Raw genomic sequence first — 19,593 nt, 5'->3', positions numbered from 1 at the left:
AGTTCGTCGAGTTCGTCTGCGAGACCTTAGAGAGTTAGGGCGTGGATCGATAGGGAGGAAACCTTCGCGCGCACCCCAGTGTTTGAATCTTGAGGGTTTTGCCGGAACCCGTAATCCGACATTATCTTTTAGAAAAATTTGAACAAAAAATACACATACATCCAAAAAGCGCAAGTACATGGGTGTAGATTTTTAAGATGAGATACAGTAAAAATGAGAGCTATAGAAAAAACAAATATGTGGCTTTTCATCGCATATACTGTTCATTCTCAAACTCCATCATTTTTTAACTCGCAATTCAAGGTATTTGATCATTGAATTTTTCACATATACATTTCATCCACGTATATGTATATTATTATTTTCAGAATTTATTGAAACTAAAAAGTTTGAATTTTGAATTTTCCAAAATTATGGCCTCCATGGAGCTGGGCCTCCAAAACGCCCTACTCCTTTTTCTGCTATAATTTGGAGAAAATAATACTGTACAAGTTTCTCAAAAAAAAAAAACTGTACATTAGATCAAACATACACATATTATTCCATGCATGCGACTGCATAAAGCGAGTACTACAGCACTACTCCTTACTTGCGCTAAGCCAGGCCTGCACCTTCTATTATTTCCGTGCACGGGCTGCAGCTCGAGAGAAAAAGAAAAGAAGACAGAAATAAGGTTCACTTTCCGCATCTGAGACGGCCTTATTCTAGCTACAACGGCCATCTCGTGCGCGCCATCACGTAGGTCGAGCACGTAGCTACTGGACCGGACTGGAGGAGCCGATCTGCTCCGTTTCTAGCAGGCGACGATCCGGAGGCCGAGGCTGGTGCGCGCGAACTCGACGAGGCCGTCGATCTCGCTGTCGTCGATGTACCCGTCGCCGTCGGCGTCGGCGTAGGTGATGCCGCTCCTGCTCCTCCGCCGCGTGAACCGCACGCGCAGCGCCCGCATGGCGCGCCGCAGCTCGTCGCGGCTGATGCGCCCGTCCCGGTCCGCGTCGAACCGCCGGATCCACTCCTTGAAGTCGTCCGCCGTCATGTCGTCGCCGGCGACGCACCGCTGCAGGCTCATCCTCGACGGCTTCAGGAAGCAGTGCAGAAGCGACATTCGCGCCAAACTGCTATTGTGCTTCCACTTAATATGTGTCGGACCGAGTGGGTGAGCCTGTCTGCACTGCCTTGGTGGCGCTTATATATCCGCGGACCGGCTCCACGGATCCGTGGGAAGAAATAATGGACATGGATATGACGAGATGGATATATGCGTCCCTATCTATCTAATGCCTGCCACCCCCTCTAAATTCGGATTCGGATTAAAACACGGAGAGTTTACAGCAGTACATAAACTTACGCCCAAATGCTATGTTGACAGATAAGTTAGCAACGACTAGCTAGCTCCGGTGATTTTGTTGTGCAAGTAGATGATGGACGCAGACAGATAAGAGATAACCATCTCGAGAATTAGTGGAGCGAAGAATATATGGACGCATACGAAATCGGTTGGAATAATATTGCTACTGTAGATCATATAATTGAACGGTCGTTGAAGGAATCAAGAATCAGTGGCACGTGGAGTGGGCAGGAAATGGCTACAGATAGCCCAGAATCGTGCAAAGGCAAACAAATAACTACCGGCACATAAGATGCGGATCTGTGAGGTGCAGCTGAGTGTTGCGTTACACAAAAATCTGACCTGATAACCATGCAAAAGATGGAACTGGATTCCGACCATGCGTCTAGGCATGTATCATATCGTGTCGAAGATTCTTCGGGTTTTTTCGAGGAAAGGAACCCACCAATTTCATTCGCGAAATTGAAGCGTCTTATATACATCCGCGCCACCATGAACAATCAAAGTCCAGGCACATCCGCACAGGACCCCCAAAACTGAAAACCCCACTGCAGTTTCTGAAAAACATGAAAACGTAGCATATCATAAACATAACTTCCAGGCTCTTCTCCAACTTACAACAGGTACAAAGATACTAAACCCCACTGAGGGAGTAGTACTCTACAAACAAAGTTATAGCCTACATGGCCACTCCATCAAAGAAAAATTCCATTATCAGCTCACTATTCATCAACCCCTACTGAGCGAATCTAGCAATCTGGAATCTATATTATGTTTACAACAGGTACAGAGACATACTCCCTCCGTTCGGAATTACTTGTCACAGAAATGGATGTATCCAGATGTATTTTAGTTCTAGATACATCCATTTCCGAGACAAGTAATTCCGAACGGAGGGAGTACAAGCAAAGTTATAGCCTATAGGTATGCCAATGCCACTCCATCAAAAAAAAAATTCACTCCTGCTTATCAGCTCACTATTCATCACCACCCACCCAGACACACCTCGTCCAAATACATATTCCCTCCGTCCCATAATGTAAGACGTTTTTTGATATTAGTGGAGGGAGTATGTATGAAAACTAGGGTAATATTTCTCAAGTTTGTCAACATGCATTAGTCTATTTTGAATCCGTTGCAACGAGAGTGAACCTTCTATCTCGGCCAGTGTAGTTCTAAAACCAATGCACTCATTGAAATTCTCACGTTTAGCATTGATACCTAAAGCTACACTAGCTACATTCCACAGATATTTAGGCAAGAGAAAAGAAAAGAACAAATGCTCCATCGTTTTGTGATCCCCACAAAGCTAGCAAATGTCAGAACAATGCCACCCCCATTTCAAGAAATTATCCCATGACAGGATTTATCTTTTATCACCAACCAAGAAAACACCTCTAACTTCGGTGCCAACTTGAAGGCCCACATTTGCTTGAAAGGGAAGTCGACTCGACTGAAGCGAGAAAATCCCAAACTTAAAATCCTTGATCTACCCTTCAGTGGCAGAGCTAGACGAAGATGTCGAGGGGGGGCTAAAGAGAAAACATGCATGCTTGGGGGGAGCTAATTAGTACACTTTCTTGTATTTAAGATCCCAAAATATATTTTTCTTCGGTAATTATATCAAGGCGGGGGGGGGGGGGGGGGGGGGCACAGCCCCCCCAAAGACACACATAGCTCCGCCATTGCTAGCCTTCTAGCTTGATCAGGCAGAGTTGACGGCCGCATGTCGATACCTTGTTGAAGGTGTTGGTTCGAAGATCTGCTTCAGGGATGATAGCCCTTGCTCTGACAACTAGTTGGACCATCCAACTTCGGCTTGCGAGCAGTGATTCCTTCTTGAAGACGTTGTGTGTTGCGCCCTCTGTCTATTGCTATATCGCCCATTGGTTTGATAGTAGGATTTTATGATATTGTTAAGATGATTTTTCTATATGGATGGCCTCGAGTTTTTTAGTTTATTTTGTAAGCCGGCATGTTCGATGCATGGGAGTTCATCCTCCTTGAAAACAAAATGATTTCACATTTCACTTGTCAACATACTTGCGAATATAGCTAGCTCCTGCAGGCTTTGCCACATTGGCAGTGTCTCGAGTCTTGGGAATCTTCTAGTAAATCTCAAAGCATCAATACCCTGCGAAATTAGTTTTCTTACAGTAATATTATGGTTCAGAGGAAGACTGTATAAAACCTAACAAATCTTTGACGCAAAGGTTTGTGTCCTATCCATGCATCCTCTCAGAATCATGTTTTTTACCATCACCTACAACCCTTTGACAACAGGAGTAAAAGTATATATTTGACTTCCATGATATCATGTCGGAAATGTGAACGAGAAGCTAATGATTCGCATTTCTTGTATAACCACTTACACAACAAAGTGTTTCATGATCAAACACAGTAATTTCCGTCAGACAGTAACTAGACTCCACATGGTCGAAACTTTTCTACTCTACATGGTCAAACCACAGTATTTCTAGGTGCAATAATTGGTCAAAAACTTCGAACATGAGCTTCACGCTGCACTTTGAACATATTTATGTTGCATTTCTTGGCCTTATTTCCAACAAATAGCCTGTCGTATGTGCTGGTTAAGCTTAGAAGCATAGGGGCGTTTACTTTATTTATTCTTCCTGGTGTTTACAAGTTTCAGTTTATGTTACACGCAATGGAGACGAGCTAAACCAGCGTTGGCACCAGACGTAGGCTTTTGCTTGACCCACAAATGTTTACATCCTCTTCCTCGGGCGAGTCATCATGGCCATGAAGTCATCCATGTCCACGAACCCGTCATGGTTCCTGTCGATCTCCTTCACCATCCTCCGGCAGTCCTCAAGGCTGCAGCTGTCCCCGAGCCTGCGCAGGACGTCCATCACCTCCTCCGCGGTGATCCTGCCGTCCCTGTCCCTGTCGAACACGAAGAAGGCCCGGCGTATGTCGCCCAGCTGGACGCCGTTCCTGTGCACCTCCATGAACTCCTCCAGGTCCATGTACCCGTCCTTGTTGCTGTCGGCGGCGCAGACCATGCGCCGCGCCTCGCCCGCGGCGTCCGCCTTCTCGAACCTCTGCAGGAGCACCTGGAGGTCGCTCCTCGAGATCCGGCCAGGCTCGCCGGCGATCTTGTCGAACACCTTGGCCATCTCCTCCTCGTCAGGCTTGTACATCATCAGGTCCGACTGCTGCCGGTCCCTGGCGGACAGCAGCCGTCCGGCCGGCCGGGAGGGCTTGAACCGGAGCTTCGCTAGATTGTATTTGAAGGTCAGGATGCTCAGGTGCGACATGTTGCAGATGATTTGCTGCAGCTCCCGACAAATGATGGAGAAGGCTATAACTGGTCTGTCCAGGCAGCTTCTGCGTGCCCTTGATGAAGGTTTATAGGTACTGTTGTGTGCTGAACAGAGCTAAGGTGGCCGGAATACAAATGCCTGATAGCTGCAGAAAGTTGCAGAAGTTGGGATTCCTCTCTAGAACTTGCACTGAAAGGAACCTCGAACCAAAAAAGAGGGCAAAGATGGACCAGATAAACATTGCAAACCAAGAATCTCATCCAAGCTGCTCGGTGGGGCAATACATGCCAAAAGGTTCCTTGAGAACTGGTCCAAAGCGATTTCTTATATTTTATTCTTTCCTTCTTTGTGAATTTTCATCATACATCTGTAAGTGAAGAATAAGAGCGTGTACAATAACTAGACAGAAAAAGAAAAGTTTACAATGCTTAAAGAATGGCATCCTGTCCTGTACCGTGCCTGAAACAGAAATTGTGTAGTGAAAAGAATCACATGTAGTAAACACAATCTATTCAACGCCAGTTAATAAAATTACCGCCCCCAAACAGACAGCACCGACAAATTATGGTGGTCTCCCATTGTCTAACTCATCCAGATTTTCAGCTCCCTCTCGGTATGTAATTTTCCGAACATAGCCTACAAAACAAACAAGATGCCATCCAATAGGCACAAAAAGAAGTCAGCACCTAGATCTCTTTCAGAAGGAATGTACTGAATGCCATAGCAGGAAAAAAAAAGGATCATGGTATGAACAAGATGTCAAGAATTTATCCCCACAAGCTCTACTGGAAGGTCTTATTAGCCTGAGCTATTTACAGTTCCATGACAAACAAAGCCTACACAATCTGGCAGCATCAGCCAACAATCATGACAACTACCCATCCACTGGCCAAAAAGGAATACAATTATGTAAGACACCTCCAGGTCATGTGCAGATCTCATCAGCAGCTTAACCTTCCATGTATCAGCCTATCAGGTCAGAATAGTTGCAGTACTAGTTGTGGTCGTTATTAGTTAATATCACATTACAGTTAAGTACAACATTTGATGCATTTCAGGGTTCCGCTAGAAAACGAAAAACAGCCGAGTAATCTGATGACATATCAATGCGTTGTGGTTCAGATTAAGACAGGCACCCCCTTCCCCCTTGTACCTTTTAGCATTTTTGCACCTTTTCCAACATCTTCGATAGTCCGTAGTATATAGCATAACCTCCCACTACCCTTGGTTAGGCTCAAGGAATCTGGATTCTGTAAACAAATTCAAGAGCCAGAACAGGTGGGGATGCACTATGAATGAAGAGATCGTGGATCCTTCCAGATTGAGGTCGACGTCGGCAGTAATTGGCATGGACACAACATGGCCTTGAGAACTGTCGAGTTCCATATGTGTGGGTTAACTAGCTTAGATTTGACGAGCTGATCGAGGACTCAAATCCAAACATAGCTTTTCTTCCGTCTAATCAACTTCCTATCCAAGTTCCCACTACCCGAAAATCCCAAATTCACACTCCCCGTTCTCATATTTGCTACTTTTGCTTTTCTGCTCGTTTCTAGGTTCTTGGGCGCTTGCTAGTGAAATTAGTTGTACAATAATCGGCAGAAGATGTATGGGTAGCCATACTACCTAATATCACAATTTTGACTTTTGAGAAGAATGAATATGTGCAGTAGGTGGGGCCTCTATTGGAGGGTTTGTATAATAGCGTGTGCCATTCTTGATATTTCTTTAGCTTATATGCAATTTTATTATTAATCAAAATACATGTTGGTAGGAACCGGATCCCTACCAGGGCGTGGTCTCAGATTGTAGGGGTGGGAGGGATGGAGTGGAGGAAGGCGTGGTCGCCGGCTCTGGGGCGCCGTCGTTGCGTGCGCGCGCGAGAGAGAGAGCAGGGCGGCGGCTAGGGTTAGGTCTCCCGGCTCCCTAAGGAAGTCGAGCAAATATGATTGCTTCTTGCTTACCCCCAAAACGGGTCCTTACACGAGTTTATATAATCCTCCTAATAAGATAATTGGGCTAAGCCCCTAATAACTATGTGATAAACTGGGTTAAGCCCCTAATATGCCGGTCATAACATCTCTCCCCGCCTGCACAAACAGCTCGTCCTCGAGCTAGACTAGAAGGCGAGGAAGATCAACGGTCGCCAAACACCTCCGCGTCAACTGGGGCGGGCTGGTCGCCGAGCCCGGCGGCAGCAGGGTCCTCCTCAATGTAGTCTGCAGCCTCCAGGTAGAAGAGTCGTGGGCAGACGTGGCCCGATACGTAGGGCTCGTCGCAGTTGAAGAACAACCCTTGGCGGCGACCCTTGAGTTGCTCGGCCAGGGTGAGCCGGCGGAACGGACGTGCGGCAGCCGCGGCGAGGGGCGCCATGGAAGCCTGGGCAGGCCGACCCTGCGCGGGAACTTCCGGCCAGGGTGGCGGCCCAAGGGCCCGGGGCGGTGGCGCCTGCTGGATGGCCACCGCGCGACACTCGAATGAGCGGCCGTAGTACATGGCCGTCTGGAGGTCCTGTGGCCCGCGCATCTCCACGTCCACGCGGATGTGGTCCGATAGACCGCCGACGAAGAGCTCAGCCCACTCACGAGCCGAAATGCCTGGGGCGTGGCCGCCAGTGCCAGGAAGCGGTCGGCAAAGTCTTGCACCGAGGTGAGGAATAGAAGACGGCCAAGCTCCGCCAGATGGCTCCCGTGTATAGGCGGACCGAAGCGCAAGAGGCACAAATCGCGAAAGCGCTCCCATGATGGCATGCCGCCCTCGTCCTGTTTGAGGGCGTAGTACCACGTCTAAGCGGCTCCTTGGAGATGATACGAGGCGATCCAGGTGCGGTCGGATGCGAGCATGCGCTGTCCCCTGAAAAATTGGTCGCATTGGTTGAGCCAATTCAGGGGGTCGACGGTGCCGTCGTAGGTCGCGAACTCCAGCTTGGAGAATCTCGGCAGCGTCTGGACGTGGACGACGGGCGGGTGCGCCTCGTCAGCACGAAGCAGCGAGGATAATGGGGTCCAGTAGGCGGGCATCAGGGTGCCGCCCTGGAACAGGGGCCCGTCGACGCTGGCGAAGGGCTCGGCGGAGCCTGAGGACCCGCCAAACTGCATGGCCGGGTGCGTCGCCGGCGGGGGCAGCACGTGCGGCCCGACCGAGGCCGTCCTGTAGACCGGCTCAAGGGACCCAGCGAGCCAAGCCGGTAACGGAGACGGCGACGGGGGAAACCGGACCTGGTGGATGGGCACCCCCGGGCCCATCGTCGGGATGCCCAGGGCCGCGGTCGCCAGTGACGGCGGCTGCAGCTGTTGCCCCTGCTGCATGGTGGAGGCGCCGGGGTTCGTCGCTGGTGGCAGCTGCTGCGGGGCGTCGGCGACGGGGTCGCCGAGGATGGCGGCTGCTGCGGTGGCGAAGGGCACAGGCGGCGGCGGCCCATAGGATCTTGCGAGGAATGTGTAGATGCCCGTGACCGCCTGGGTGAAATCCCGGATGGCAGCCGTCAGCTCCTTCAGGGTGAAGACGACGGGGACGGGCGCGGCGGAGGTGACCGGCACCAGCAAGAGCGGGGCACTGGTCGTGGTGGCCATCGGGGCGGTCGTCGAGGTCGGCAGCGGGAGGGTCGGGGTGGGTGGCGGCGAGGACATGATCGCACCGAAGCTATTTGATACCAAATTGGTAGGAATCGGATCCCTACCAAGGTGTGGTCTCAGATTGTAGGGGTGGAAGGAGGGATGGCATGGAGGAAGGCGTGGTCGCCGGCGCTAGGGCGCCGTCGTTGCGTGCGCGCGCGCGAGAGAGAGAGAGAGAGAGAGAGCAGGGCGGCGGCTAGGGTTAGGTCTCCCGACTCCCTAAGGAAGCCGAGCAAATATGATTGCATCTTGCTTACCCCAAAATCGGGTCCTTACACGAGTTTATATAATCCCCCTAGTAAGATAATTGGGCTAAGCCCCTAATAACGATAAGATAAACTGGGCCATAACTAACTGGGCTAAGCCCCTAATATGCCGGTCATAACACATGTCTTATCTATGTAAAATATAAAATTACAAATAACAAGTGGCATTCAAGGCAATTCATTGCTTTTAAGGCTAAAAAATCCCAGATCAATCCTATTAAACAAAAAAACTAGAAATTCCTTCAATAATAAGGAGAAAAAAAATATCTTGACTCCTTATTTTGCTGGCGCAAGATTATAATGTGCAAATTGATCAAGGGAAAAAGAGAACAGATAGCACTTGTTTTTCATGGGGACCAACTTATAAGTTATTACACCGGGGATGGACAAAACCTAGATATTACAGGTGTTACATTTGTATAAGAGATACAATTATATCTAGTAAAGATTCATCAAATATAGAGTATTAGTTATAATAAAAACAATTATATTTTCAGCGGCATGAGAGGTGTAAAAATTGCGTGAGAAATTCTTTTCTTACTCTTTAACATACTCCCTCTGTAAACAGATATAAGCATTGTTTTTAAGGCATCCTGCCTTGGACGCTTAGGCGATAAGGCGCCCTGGCAGCACCTTACAAATATGCCCACCTTAGGCGCTTAGGCATCACCTAGGCGCTAGAGCAGGTGGTGCTCGCCTTACTGCCTTATAAACAATGAATATAAGACATTTTAGAGACTTGTGTCAAGTCTCTTAAACGTCTTATATTTGTTTACAGAGGGAGTACAAGAGATGGGGAGAGTCTGTAGAAAAACAAGGCTCGTAGGATGGGAACTGGTGACATGCTATTGTTTTCAGTGGTACAACTGGGGTGAAGGGGGTGTTGGGTGGGAGTGGGGGAGGGTATGGAAATAAGAGGGGTATGTAACTATGTATACAAAGAAGGTGCATGAGGTATGCAGGAACCCAGATGTGCTTGTATTTATTAATTTCTTTATAAGATAATATTGTCATGTCATGCAAATCAAAGAGATCTCCATGACCAGGATGCACCTTCATAGATTGGAAAGACAGATAACATCTGCCAGCTATCTGTCATTAACCATAATGTCCACAAAATTAAGTGTCAGATGTTTTGCTTCGTTGTTATAACTTATAATCTCTGGCAGATTTCTCTATTTTCTTTGGTTTTGTAGAACACATTTCCACGATTGTTCTTTTGTTGGAACATTGCTATATCATCGGTACATCCATATATGGGAAATGCCCACATCATACGGTTTACATTTATGTAAGATAGCTTAGAAGCCTAGTTATTCCTGAATAGATACGACAGACTAATGCATATTGATTCTAGGCTAACAGAAGCCCCAGTTGCCTCATAATTGACTTGTTATTCATCTACATGTCAAGAGCAACATAATTGTGGCACTGTATGTAGTTTTATGCAGTACCCAATCTCACCAAAATGTGGTGTGTTAAATATAGTCTTTTGATTTAAAAAATTAAATAAGCTGTCATCAGTATTACGACCTCTGCTAGGATTGCAACTAAGATGCTTAACTCAGGTTCAGCTTACATCAGGAGTATAGTGTTTATTGTGCACCAATTATTGGAGTATCACAAGTTTTCTTATGAATCCTTAGTTGGCTCTGGAGCACCACAAAATTTATTGACATCGCTGCAATTACCCAAGGACTACTGATCCAGTTCTAAATGTGAGTTTTTCTAATCACTGTAGCACCGATGGTTATATGCACGATCATCGTGAACTTGGTGTCATTGCTATATCAGAAATATTTATAGTATTGCTTCTGCAACTTAAAAACAGAGATGGAGGTTCATATTTCATAACCACGACGGGCTTCCACCAGTGACAGCTTTGCTGCCGGTCAAGGTTGTACGGCAAATTATCTTTCCGAAATAAGAATTCATCCCCGCAAAAAAAAAAGCCTTAACTCAAGCTAAAGCATTAACTTCTAGCAAGATAGCAAGCCTTGCTATCTCCCCTTCCTTTGGCCTGTGCTATTCCTAACAATAAGAACCAAGGCTGAGTAATGAATTGAAGACCAAGAAATCTCACCAATGCCAGCGCATGGCACACACGTGCAGATAGTCTCCTTCCCCTTCTTCCTGAAGTAGGTCACCAGTCCCGACCCCTGGCAGCTCCGGCACTTGCCCGTCCACTCGTACGAAACCATCTTGCATTCCTACAATCCAAAGCCACACAAACAAACATCTCAGAATTGGCACCATATCCAACCCCAAATTACTCGAAACCACAGACACCGCAACCGAGCACCCACATCGATCTTCACGTCGCAGCTGAGGCGGCGGTCGAGCTCCTCCCGCGACATCGGCTCGGTCCCCGGGATGGTCAACGGCATCGGGAGCGGCTCCACGTCGTCGACCAGGTAGCTCTCCTTGTCCCTGGACCAGCGCTCCCACCACCTCCTCTTACGCTCCCCCTTCTTCTCCTCGGCGCCGTCCTTGGCCTTGACGCGCACGCCGGGGTCGCGCGCCGCAACGCGCCCGCCGGAGGTGGAGGGGTCGGAGTCGGCCGGGCGGCGCGGGCGGAACCATTCCTGCGGCGAGGCGGCGCCGGTGGTGTTGGCGGCCGCCGGGCGGGGCGGGTGGGGGCGCCGGTGGCGGCGGGGGAGGGGGACGGCGGGGTTGCTGGGGCGCAGGGAGAGGAGCGGGGCGGGGTTCGGGGGATTCATGCGCGCGGGGACGGGGTTCGGGGGACTCATGCTCGCGGGGACGGGGTCTGCGTCTGGGGACACGCGGTCATCGCCGGCGACGAGGCTGGAGTGGGGGACGGCGAGGGCGAGGAGGGAGGGTGAAGGGTGGAGACGGCGAGCCGGGGGGAGATATCCTGGCAGGGAGGGGGTGGGTCGGGTCGGCCGACCGATCGGGCAACGGGCTGGCTCGCGGACGACCTCGGAACGTCCCCGGGCTTTGCACGGCCTGCAATCGAACCGTTTCCGGCAGATCACACTACGCGGTCGAGCTCCACCCAGCCAAACGTACCGGCAACCGTGGCCAGGTTCCAACCCGACGCGTGTAACGGTCGCGGTACTTGGCGCTCGGGAAATTTTACAATCAGGTCCGTCCATTTTGCAATCAGGGCCCCAAAAAAGACAATAAGAATACAATTGGATCCTGAAGCGATCAGTGACCTCGCTAGAGCCGTCATATGGCAAGGAGAAGAGGGACTTACATGTGAAGGTTGAAGAAGAGGGCATCACGAACAAGCTAGCGAAACCACCAGAGAGGTTGTTGATCCACCCTAAGCATTCATTACAGCTCGCCGGGAGGAGGGGGTAGCTCCAACAACAGAGGTTAAAGCAGTGTAAGAAAATCTTGACGAATAAGCACTAAATCCGTCTTGTTTCCCTAGGGCTTATTGGATCTGTGAGGGTAAGAGCTAGACCCGCCACATTCCCTCCTTCCACTACCCTCGTTACGGGAGGACAGCTCTAGGTACCCCTAGATATGGCGACCGCTCGAGCTTATTAATGAAACCATCACTGGATACACCTCTAGGAGTAGCAGTCCACCACGGACGATGACCTGAAGTAGACGGACACCACATGGTGCAGCTCATGAACATTGGTGCCAAGCTCCTTAGCGACATAATGCAATAGCCTCTGAAGCTAACCCTAACCTCTGATCATGAACACAATCATGCTCTGTCAGCAGTTCCATTTTGTAACGCCCGGATAATTAAGCTACAGTAACCCTCTGTTAGAGATGCCACGTCACTTCGATTTCTGTTGCTAATCGCGCGTTAGTTCGAAATCATTTTAAATTCAAGGTTCGAAATCTGGCAAACAAAAAAGGTTTTCAAATATTAAAACTAAAATGTTCCGAGTGAGCCAAATAATCCATATTAAATATTGGTGAAGAAACCCCACTTTTATAAAATCTTTAAATACTCGAAAGTGAATAAAACAGTAGCAAAACAATTATTGAAATGCCTTTTATAATTAATAAAATGTTAAACTATTCTATTTAGGGGCTAAACTTTATATGGTAGTGGGTTTAGTGGTAATACTAATTTAGGGATCATTCTTGTACTTTACAAGACTAAAATACAATGAGGAACAAGATAAAACAGAAAAGATATAAGATAAATAAAAAGGAAAAACAAAAAACAGAAAACTAATAAAAAGAAAGAGCCCCCCCTCCCGGGCCAAACGGCCAAGCTGGCCGACCAGGCCGCCCACCAGGCCGGCCCACGCGGCCCCTTCACCCCCGTGGCCTATAGGCCACCCCACCCCGACCGAAACCCTAACGCCCCACTCGCCCCCCCCCCCCACTCGCTCTCCCCCTCCTCCCCGATCCAGATCGGATCGGGGGAACGAACCCCGCCGCGACGACCGCGCCGCCCCTCGTCGTTGGACGCCGCCGCCCGGAGCCCGCGCCACCTCGCCGGCCTGCCTCCTCTACCTCCCCGGCCTGCCTCCTCTTCCTCGCCGGCCTGTATCCCGTCTCTGCCATGCTCGTCGTCGCCGTCGTCCTCCCCAACAACCGCTGCCCCATTCCCTACACCTTCCGTGAGCACACCCCCTCTCTCCCCGTCCCCGTAGCCCGTTCCGGCCACCGCGCCGCCAAGCCCCGCCCCTGTGTGATGTCGGCGTCGACTGCGCGCGCAAGGCCGCACCCGCCTGCTCGACCCGCTCCTCACGCCCGGCCGTGCCCTATGCACGTGCACACTCGCCGCCGCCCCGTGCTGAGGCTCCGCGCGCGCCGTGCTCGCCCACCGGCCGCCCGCGCCGTCCGCGGCTTGCGCGTGTCCGCCCCATGCTCGCGATGCTCCCCTCGCCCCGATCGCTATTGCGTCCGCCGCCGCTCGCCGTCCCGCCATTTGCCCGCGCCGCACCTTCGCTCCCCGCCCCGGTGCCACCCCGACGTGGCCTCGCCGCTGTCGCTGTCGTCCCAGGCGGCCGGGCTTGCCGTGCCCATGGCCGGCGCCCCCCTGTCGATCTCGGCATTTACCCAATCGGGTCGGGTTCCTGCGCCCGTAACCTGCGCGCCCGCATACCAGCGGTGCCCGAATCGCTGTGGCCCTCTAGGCCACTAACTAGGGGGCCCCACGCCCCAGAACGTAAAATGAAAATAATAAAAAGAATAATAATATTAATTAATTAATAATTAACTTAAAATAATTCTGTTAATTAACTAATTAAACCTAATTAACCTACTAAGATAACCTATCTACTGTTAATTAGTCTTAGTCAATGATGAATGGGACCCACACGTTTGTTGACCCAGTCAACACACAGTTGACTAATGACATCATGCTGACATCACACTGACATCATAATTACTTTTTCTAATTAAATTAATTCTGTTAATCCTAAAAATGATTTAAATCTTTAAAAATTAATATAAAATAAACCGTAGCTCGGATGAAAATACTTTCTACATGAAAGTTGCTTAGAATGACGAGATGAATCCGGATACGCAGCCCGTTAGTACGCCACACATCCCTAGCATAGCGAACACGCAACTTTCCTCCTCTGGTTCGTTTGTCCGAAAACGCGAAACACCGGGGATAATTTCCCGGATGTTTCCCCCCTTCATCGGTACCACCTCGTACCGCGTTAGGGCACACCTAGCATCACGCTTTGTCATGTCATGCATCGTCATGCAATTGTTTGCATTATATTTATTGTTTCTTCCCCCTCTTCTCTCGCTAGGCACCGAGACCGACGCCGCTGCTACCCAGTACGACTACGGTGTTGACGACCACTCTCTCTTGCCAGAGCAACCAGGCAAGCCCCCCCCCCTTGATCACCAGATATCGCCTACTCTTCTCTATACTGCTTGCATTAGAGTAGTGTAGCATGTTACTGCTTTCCGTTATTCCTATCCTGATGCATAGCCTGTCCTTGCTACTACTGTTGTTACCATTACCTGCTATCATACTGCTTAGTATAGGATGCTAGTGTTCCATCAGTGGCCCTACACTCTTGTCCGTCTGCCATGCTATACTACTGGGCCGTGATCACTTCGGGAGGTGATCACGGGCATATACTGTATACTTTACACAGTTACATTACATGTGGTACTGTTCGGAGTTGGGGGCTGAAGGGGCAGGTGGCTCCATCCCGGTAGAGGTGGGCCTGGGTTCCGATGGCCCCCGACTGTTACTTTGAGGCGGAGCGACAGGGCAGGTTGAGACCACCTAGGAGAGAGGTGGGCCTGGCCCTAGTCGGCGTTCGCAGATACTTAACACGTTTAACGAGATCTTGGTATTTGATCTGAGTCTGGCTACTGGCCTATATGCACTAACCATCTACGCGGGGACAGTTATGGGCACTCGACGTCGTGGTATCAGCCGAAGCCTTCGTGACGTCAGCAACGGAGCGGCGCGCGCTGGATTGGACTGGAACGCCTACTAGGCTAGGTCTGCTTCCGGCCGCCCACGCAACGTGCAGGTGTGCTAAGGGCGATGGGCCTAGACCCCTGGGCGCTTAGGTTTAGACCGGCGTGCTGACCTCTCTGTTGGTCTAGGTGGGGCTGCGACGTGTTGATCTTCCGAGGCCGTGCATGACCCAGAAAAGTGTATCCGGCCAAATGGGATCGAGCGTGTTGGGTTATGTGGTGCACCCCTGCAGGGAAGTTAATCTATTCGAATAGCCGTGATCTTCGGTAACAGGACGACTTGGAGTTGTACCTTGACCTTATGACAACTAGAACCGGATACTTAATAAAACACACCCTTCCAAGTGCCAGATACAACCGGTGATCGCTCTCTCACAGGGCGACGAGGGGAGGATCATCGGTTAGGATTATGCTATACGATGCTACTTGGAGGTCTTCAGTCTACTCTCTTCTACATGCTGCAAGACGAGGCTGCCAGAAGCGTAGTCTTCGAAAGTACTAGCTATCCCCCCTTATCTCGGCTTTCTGCAGTTCAGTCCACATATAATACCCTTATTCCATTTGATACCAATGCATACATACGTAGTGTAGCTCCTTGCTTGCGAGTACTTTGGATGAGTACTCACGGTTGCTTTCTCCTTCTCTTCCCTCTATCCTTTCTACCTGGTTGTCGCAACCAGATGCTGGAGCCCAGGAGCCAGACGCCACTGTCGATGACGACTCCTACTACACCGGAGGTGCCTACTACTACGTGCTGCCCGCTGACGACGACCAGGAGTAGTTTAGGAGGATCCCAGGCAGGAGGCCTACGCCTCTTTCGATCTGTATCCCAGTTTGTGCTAGCCTTCTTAAGGCAAACTTGTTTATCTTATGTCTGTACTCAGATATTGTTGCTTCCGCTGACTCGTCTATGATCGAGCTCTTGTATTCGAGCCTTCGAGGCCCCTGGCTTGTAATATGATGCTTGTATGACTTATTTTATTTGTAGAGTTGTGTTGTGATATCTTCCCGTGAGTCCCTGATCTTGATCGTACACGTTTGCGTGTACGATTAGTGTACGGTCAAATCGGGGGCGTCACAAGTTGGTATCAGAGCCGACTGCCTGTAGGAATCCCCCTTCCACACTCCTTGGCCGAAGTCGAGTCTAGTGATTGCAAAACTTTTACTAACATGACTGTGTGGCTTACGAGCCACGTCGCCCTTGGGTGGTATTAGGATCTTTTACTCCTCGATCCTTACTCTGGGACTCTAAACTCTCTCCTACTCGGGTTAAACGATTTTACTAACTCTAACGCCAGGATCCCATGACCACGTTCACCCCAAAGTTGGATAAGCCCTAGTTATTCTTTAGAATAGTATTTGAACCTTATCCACATTGTCATTTGACTCCTGTGAAAACATCTTTGTTTTCAGATGGAACCCACGAGGCAGGTCGTGCGCCACACGACGGCCATTGGTGCCTCAGGATCGCCTGCTGTGTTGGTTGAGATGATGACCTATCTGGGTTATCGCTGGCACCCTGAATACACCGTCTATGAGGAGTACCAGGACTTCAACCAGGAGCAGTACCGTGCCATCATCCACCTCTACTCTCGAGAGTATGACTCCACTACCGTGCTGCACACTGCTCATGGTGTTGGAGTGACCATCGACATGGCGGTCCACGATGCTGCTTATGCTGCTCTGACACGTCTTCGCGGAGAGTATCAGGAGTTGGACACCTTCCCCTTCAGGCACATTGCTATCGCATCTGATGTTGGTGCGGAGGGATACTACACTGCTGCCTACTCCACCGTCACCTGAGAGCCCTTCTACCATCAGAACCTGGTTCTGCATGCTGATGGGCTGGATAGAGCTAACCGAGCTCTTCGCCACGAGTTGTACACCACCCGTCAACACCTGTACCGTGCTCTGACGCTGTTGCACCCCTTTGTCTGATCTGGTGATCTGTCGCGTTCTGCGGTCTACCCTGCCAGGACCATGATGCCCCAGGGCGTCGGCTGGCCAGATGTGGGAGGCTACTCTCCTGCACTTGGTCCTCTCCTGCCACCTGCGCATCAGGTTCCGCACCAGAGTATCCACGGACCCCAGGCTACTCGCGTGGAGGTCTTCCCTTCGCGTCACTACCAGCTGTTAGGCTACACCTACCTCCACAGTTCCTCCTGGGACTGATGAAGGCTTGCTTATTAGTGTTAGATGCATTCGTCGCGAGCCTGCGTGCCGCCTATGATGTATTAGTCTATGTACTGAACTCTGTGTACCGAACTCTATGCATGATCTCTTTTGTAAGATATGCCGACTACTATGTAGTATCTATCGTGCTGCTTTCATTGTGCATGTTTCATCATGAATGATTCTTGTCCTTGCAAAATTTCTCGATGCTGAACTACCCCTGTTATATATTAACAGGATGGTTAGACCAGGTGGTCGTGGACGTGGTGGCAACCTCCCACCACCGCCTGAGTACATGGCTGGTATGATCCAACAGCTTGACATGAATCGCCAGTTCATGGAGAATATGATGGCTCAGTTTCCTCGCCCCAATATGAACCAGCAGCCAACCCCAGTAACTCTGCAGGATTTCATGCGCCTGAACCCAACTGTGTACCGCAGCTCAACTCAGCCTCTGGATGCTGATGACTGGCTCCGTGACATCACCTATGAGATGGAGTCTGCTGATGTAGCCCCTGCCAGCTATGTCACATTTGCTTCCTTCTTCCTGAAGGGACCCGCAGCTCAATGGTGGGACAGCCACAGGCGTACTCTGCTAGTTGGAACAATCATCACCTGGCCAGACTTCCAAGCTGCCTTTCGTGCTTGCTTCATTCCTCAGGGAGTCATGGACCGTAAGAAGCATGAGTTTCGCAACCTCACCCAAGGCAACAAGACTGTTGAAGCTTATCAGCGGGAGTTTCTTGACTTGTCCCGCTATGCTGAAGAGGACATTGCAACTGATGCACGCAGACAGGAGAAGTTCCGTGATGGCCTTCAAGCTGACATCAAGCTCGCACTTCTAGCGCATGACTTTGCTGATTTCGCCACTCTGGTGAACAAGGCCATCAATGTCGAAACTGGTCTGCAGGAATACCAGAGCTCTCACAGGCGCAACCGTGACACGGGCTCATCTTCAGGCCCGCCCTCGCAGAAGCGCAAGATATGGATTCCCAATAACATGTACCAGCCAGATGCACCTGCCCCAAGGCAGACCTATGCTGCACCTCGTCTGCCTGCTCCTCCGACTAGGCAACCAAGACTCCCAGCTCCACCACCACAAGCTCCTGTTCCCACTCCCAATAATGGGTTGTGCTTCAGGTGTGGACAACCAGGGCACCGTGCTAGGGAATGCAACCAGAACCAGAATCAACTGGCCCTTCCAACAACTGGCCGTGGAAGCAACCAGCCCTGCAGCAACAATGCCAAGCCTTATGGTCGTGTTCATGCCAACCACGTTGATCTGAGCGAAGCTCAAGACCAGCCTGCTACTGTGATGGGTACCCTCCTCGTAAACTCAGTACCAGCATCCGTTTTATTTGATACATGTGCATCGCATTCATTCATGTCAGAAGGTTTTGCATGCTTGCACGACATTAAATGTGAGGACATGAATGCTTCACTATTAGTACACACCCCTACGGGCCAATGTCGAACCTCCATGATTTGCAACGATGTCCCTGTAGAAATCGAAGGACTGGAATTCCTTACCTCTCCCATCGTACTGAAGTCCTGTAGCATTGATCTCATTCTAGGAATGAATTGGTTAAAAGCGCATACTGCTTCTATAGTTTGCGCCACTAAGACCGTCCATCTGCTACACCCTTCAGACGAAATAGTTACTTACCAAGCTCATCTGGTGCAAAACGCCGAGGCACGGCTTTATGCCTTGAATGCGTTGAACGCTGCACCACTCGAGGGCATTGAAAACATTCCCGTCGTTCATGAATTCCAAGATGTCTTCCCAGAAGAGCTTCCAGGGATTCCCCCTGCTAGAGCTCTCGAATTCATCATCGACTTGAAACCCGGCACCACCCCTATAGCTAAACGACCCTACAAGATGCCGCCGCATGAGCTCATTAAGCTTAAGGAGGAAATCGAAAAATCTCTTGTCAAAGGTTTCATTCGCCCAAGTTGCTCTCCTTGGGGAGCACCTTCTCTCTTTGTTAAGAAGAAGGATGGGACAAACCGATTAGTCCAAGACTACCGTCCTATAAACCAAGCTACCATTCAGAATAAATACCCTCTTCCTCGGATCAATGATCTTTATGATCAACTGGCTGGCTCATCAGTGTTCTCCAAACTCGACTTGAGGTTGGGTTACCACCAGATCCATGTTCGTGAAGAGGACATCCCAAAAACCGCCTTCGTGACTCGGTATGGATCATACGAGTACACCGTCATGTCATTCGGCTTAACGAATGCTCCAGCCACCTTCTCTCGTCTGATGAACTATATATTCATGGATTACCTCGACAAGTTCGTCGTGGTTTATTTGGACGATATCCTTGTATTTTCCAAGAACAAGGAAGAACATGCTGAACATCTTCGTCTTGTGTTGGAAAAGCTTCGGGAGCATCAGCTGTATGATAAGTATTCCAAGTGTGAATTCTGGCTCCCCGAAGTAACCTATCTTGGGCATGTCATCTCCAAGTATGGTATTGCCATCAACCCTGAACGAGTTCAGGCTATTC

General features: G+C 50.1%; 3 protein-coding genes across 3 annotated transcripts; all 3 read right to left on the bottom strand.

Annotated features, from left to right (window-relative positions):
- Positions 1-517: 517 nt before the first annotated feature.
- On the bottom strand, positions 518-1,141 carry LOC123107155 (polcalcin Che a 3). The gene has a single exon (XM_044529159.1). It carries the CDS (start codon positions 1,103-1,105, stop codon positions 794-796), a length of 312 nt encoding a protein of 103 aa, XP_044385094.1. The 5' UTR covers positions 1,106-1,141; the 3' UTR covers positions 518-793.
- Positions 1,142-3,939: 2,798 nt separating this feature from the next.
- On the bottom strand, positions 3,940-4,676 carry LOC123103971 (calmodulin-like protein 30). Its single transcript, XM_044525677.1, has one exon. It carries the CDS (start codon positions 4,627-4,629, stop codon positions 4,078-4,080), a length of 552 nt encoding a protein of 183 aa, XP_044381612.1. The 5' UTR covers positions 4,630-4,676; the 3' UTR covers positions 3,940-4,077.
- A 266-nt stretch (positions 4,677-4,942) lies between these two features.
- On the bottom strand, positions 4,943-11,389 carry LOC123103970 (protein disulfide-isomerase SCO2). Its single transcript, XM_044525676.1, has 3 exons — positions 10,822-11,389; positions 10,599-10,725; positions 4,943-5,271 (listed from the first exon to the last, which is right to left on the bottom strand). Exons 1-3 carry the CDS (start codon positions 11,263-11,265, stop codon positions 5,198-5,200), a joined length of 645 nt encoding a protein of 214 aa, XP_044381611.1. The 5' UTR covers positions 11,266-11,389; the 3' UTR covers positions 4,943-5,197.
- Between the last annotated feature and the right edge of the window lie 8,204 nt (positions 11,390-19,593).

Source organism: Triticum aestivum, chromosome 5A (genome assembly GCF_018294505.1).
Source record: "Triticum aestivum cultivar Chinese Spring chromosome 5A, IWGSC CS RefSeq v2.1, whole genome shotgun sequence".
NCBI classification, from domain to species: Eukaryota; Viridiplantae; Streptophyta; class Magnoliopsida; order Poales; family Poaceae; genus Triticum; species Triticum aestivum.
This window is presented reverse-complemented; position numbering and strand designations above follow the sequence as displayed.

Excerpts from the sequence above, each read along its gene's own strand:
- LOC123107155 (XM_044529159.1), bottom strand. The coding sequence starts at position 1,105 with ATGTCGCTTCTGCACTGCTTCCTGAAGCCGTCGAGGATGAGCCTGCAG.
- LOC123103971 (XM_044525677.1), bottom strand. The coding sequence starts at position 4,629 with ATGTCGCACCTGAGCATCCTGACCTTCAAATACAATCTAGCGAAGCTC.
- LOC123103970 (XM_044525676.1), bottom strand. The coding sequence starts at position 11,265 with ATGAGTCCCCCGAACCCCGTCCCCGCGCGCATGAATCCCCCGAACCCC. Across the intron at positions 10,726-10,821 it reads GCTGCGACGTGAAGATCGAT|GAATGCAAGATGGTTTCGTA; the intron begins GTGGGTGCTCGG and ends TTTGGATTGTAG. Across the intron at positions 5,272-10,598 it reads TGTGCCATGCGCTGGCATTG|GCTATGTTCGGAAAATTACA; the intron begins GTGAGATTTCTT and ends TTTGTTTTGTAG.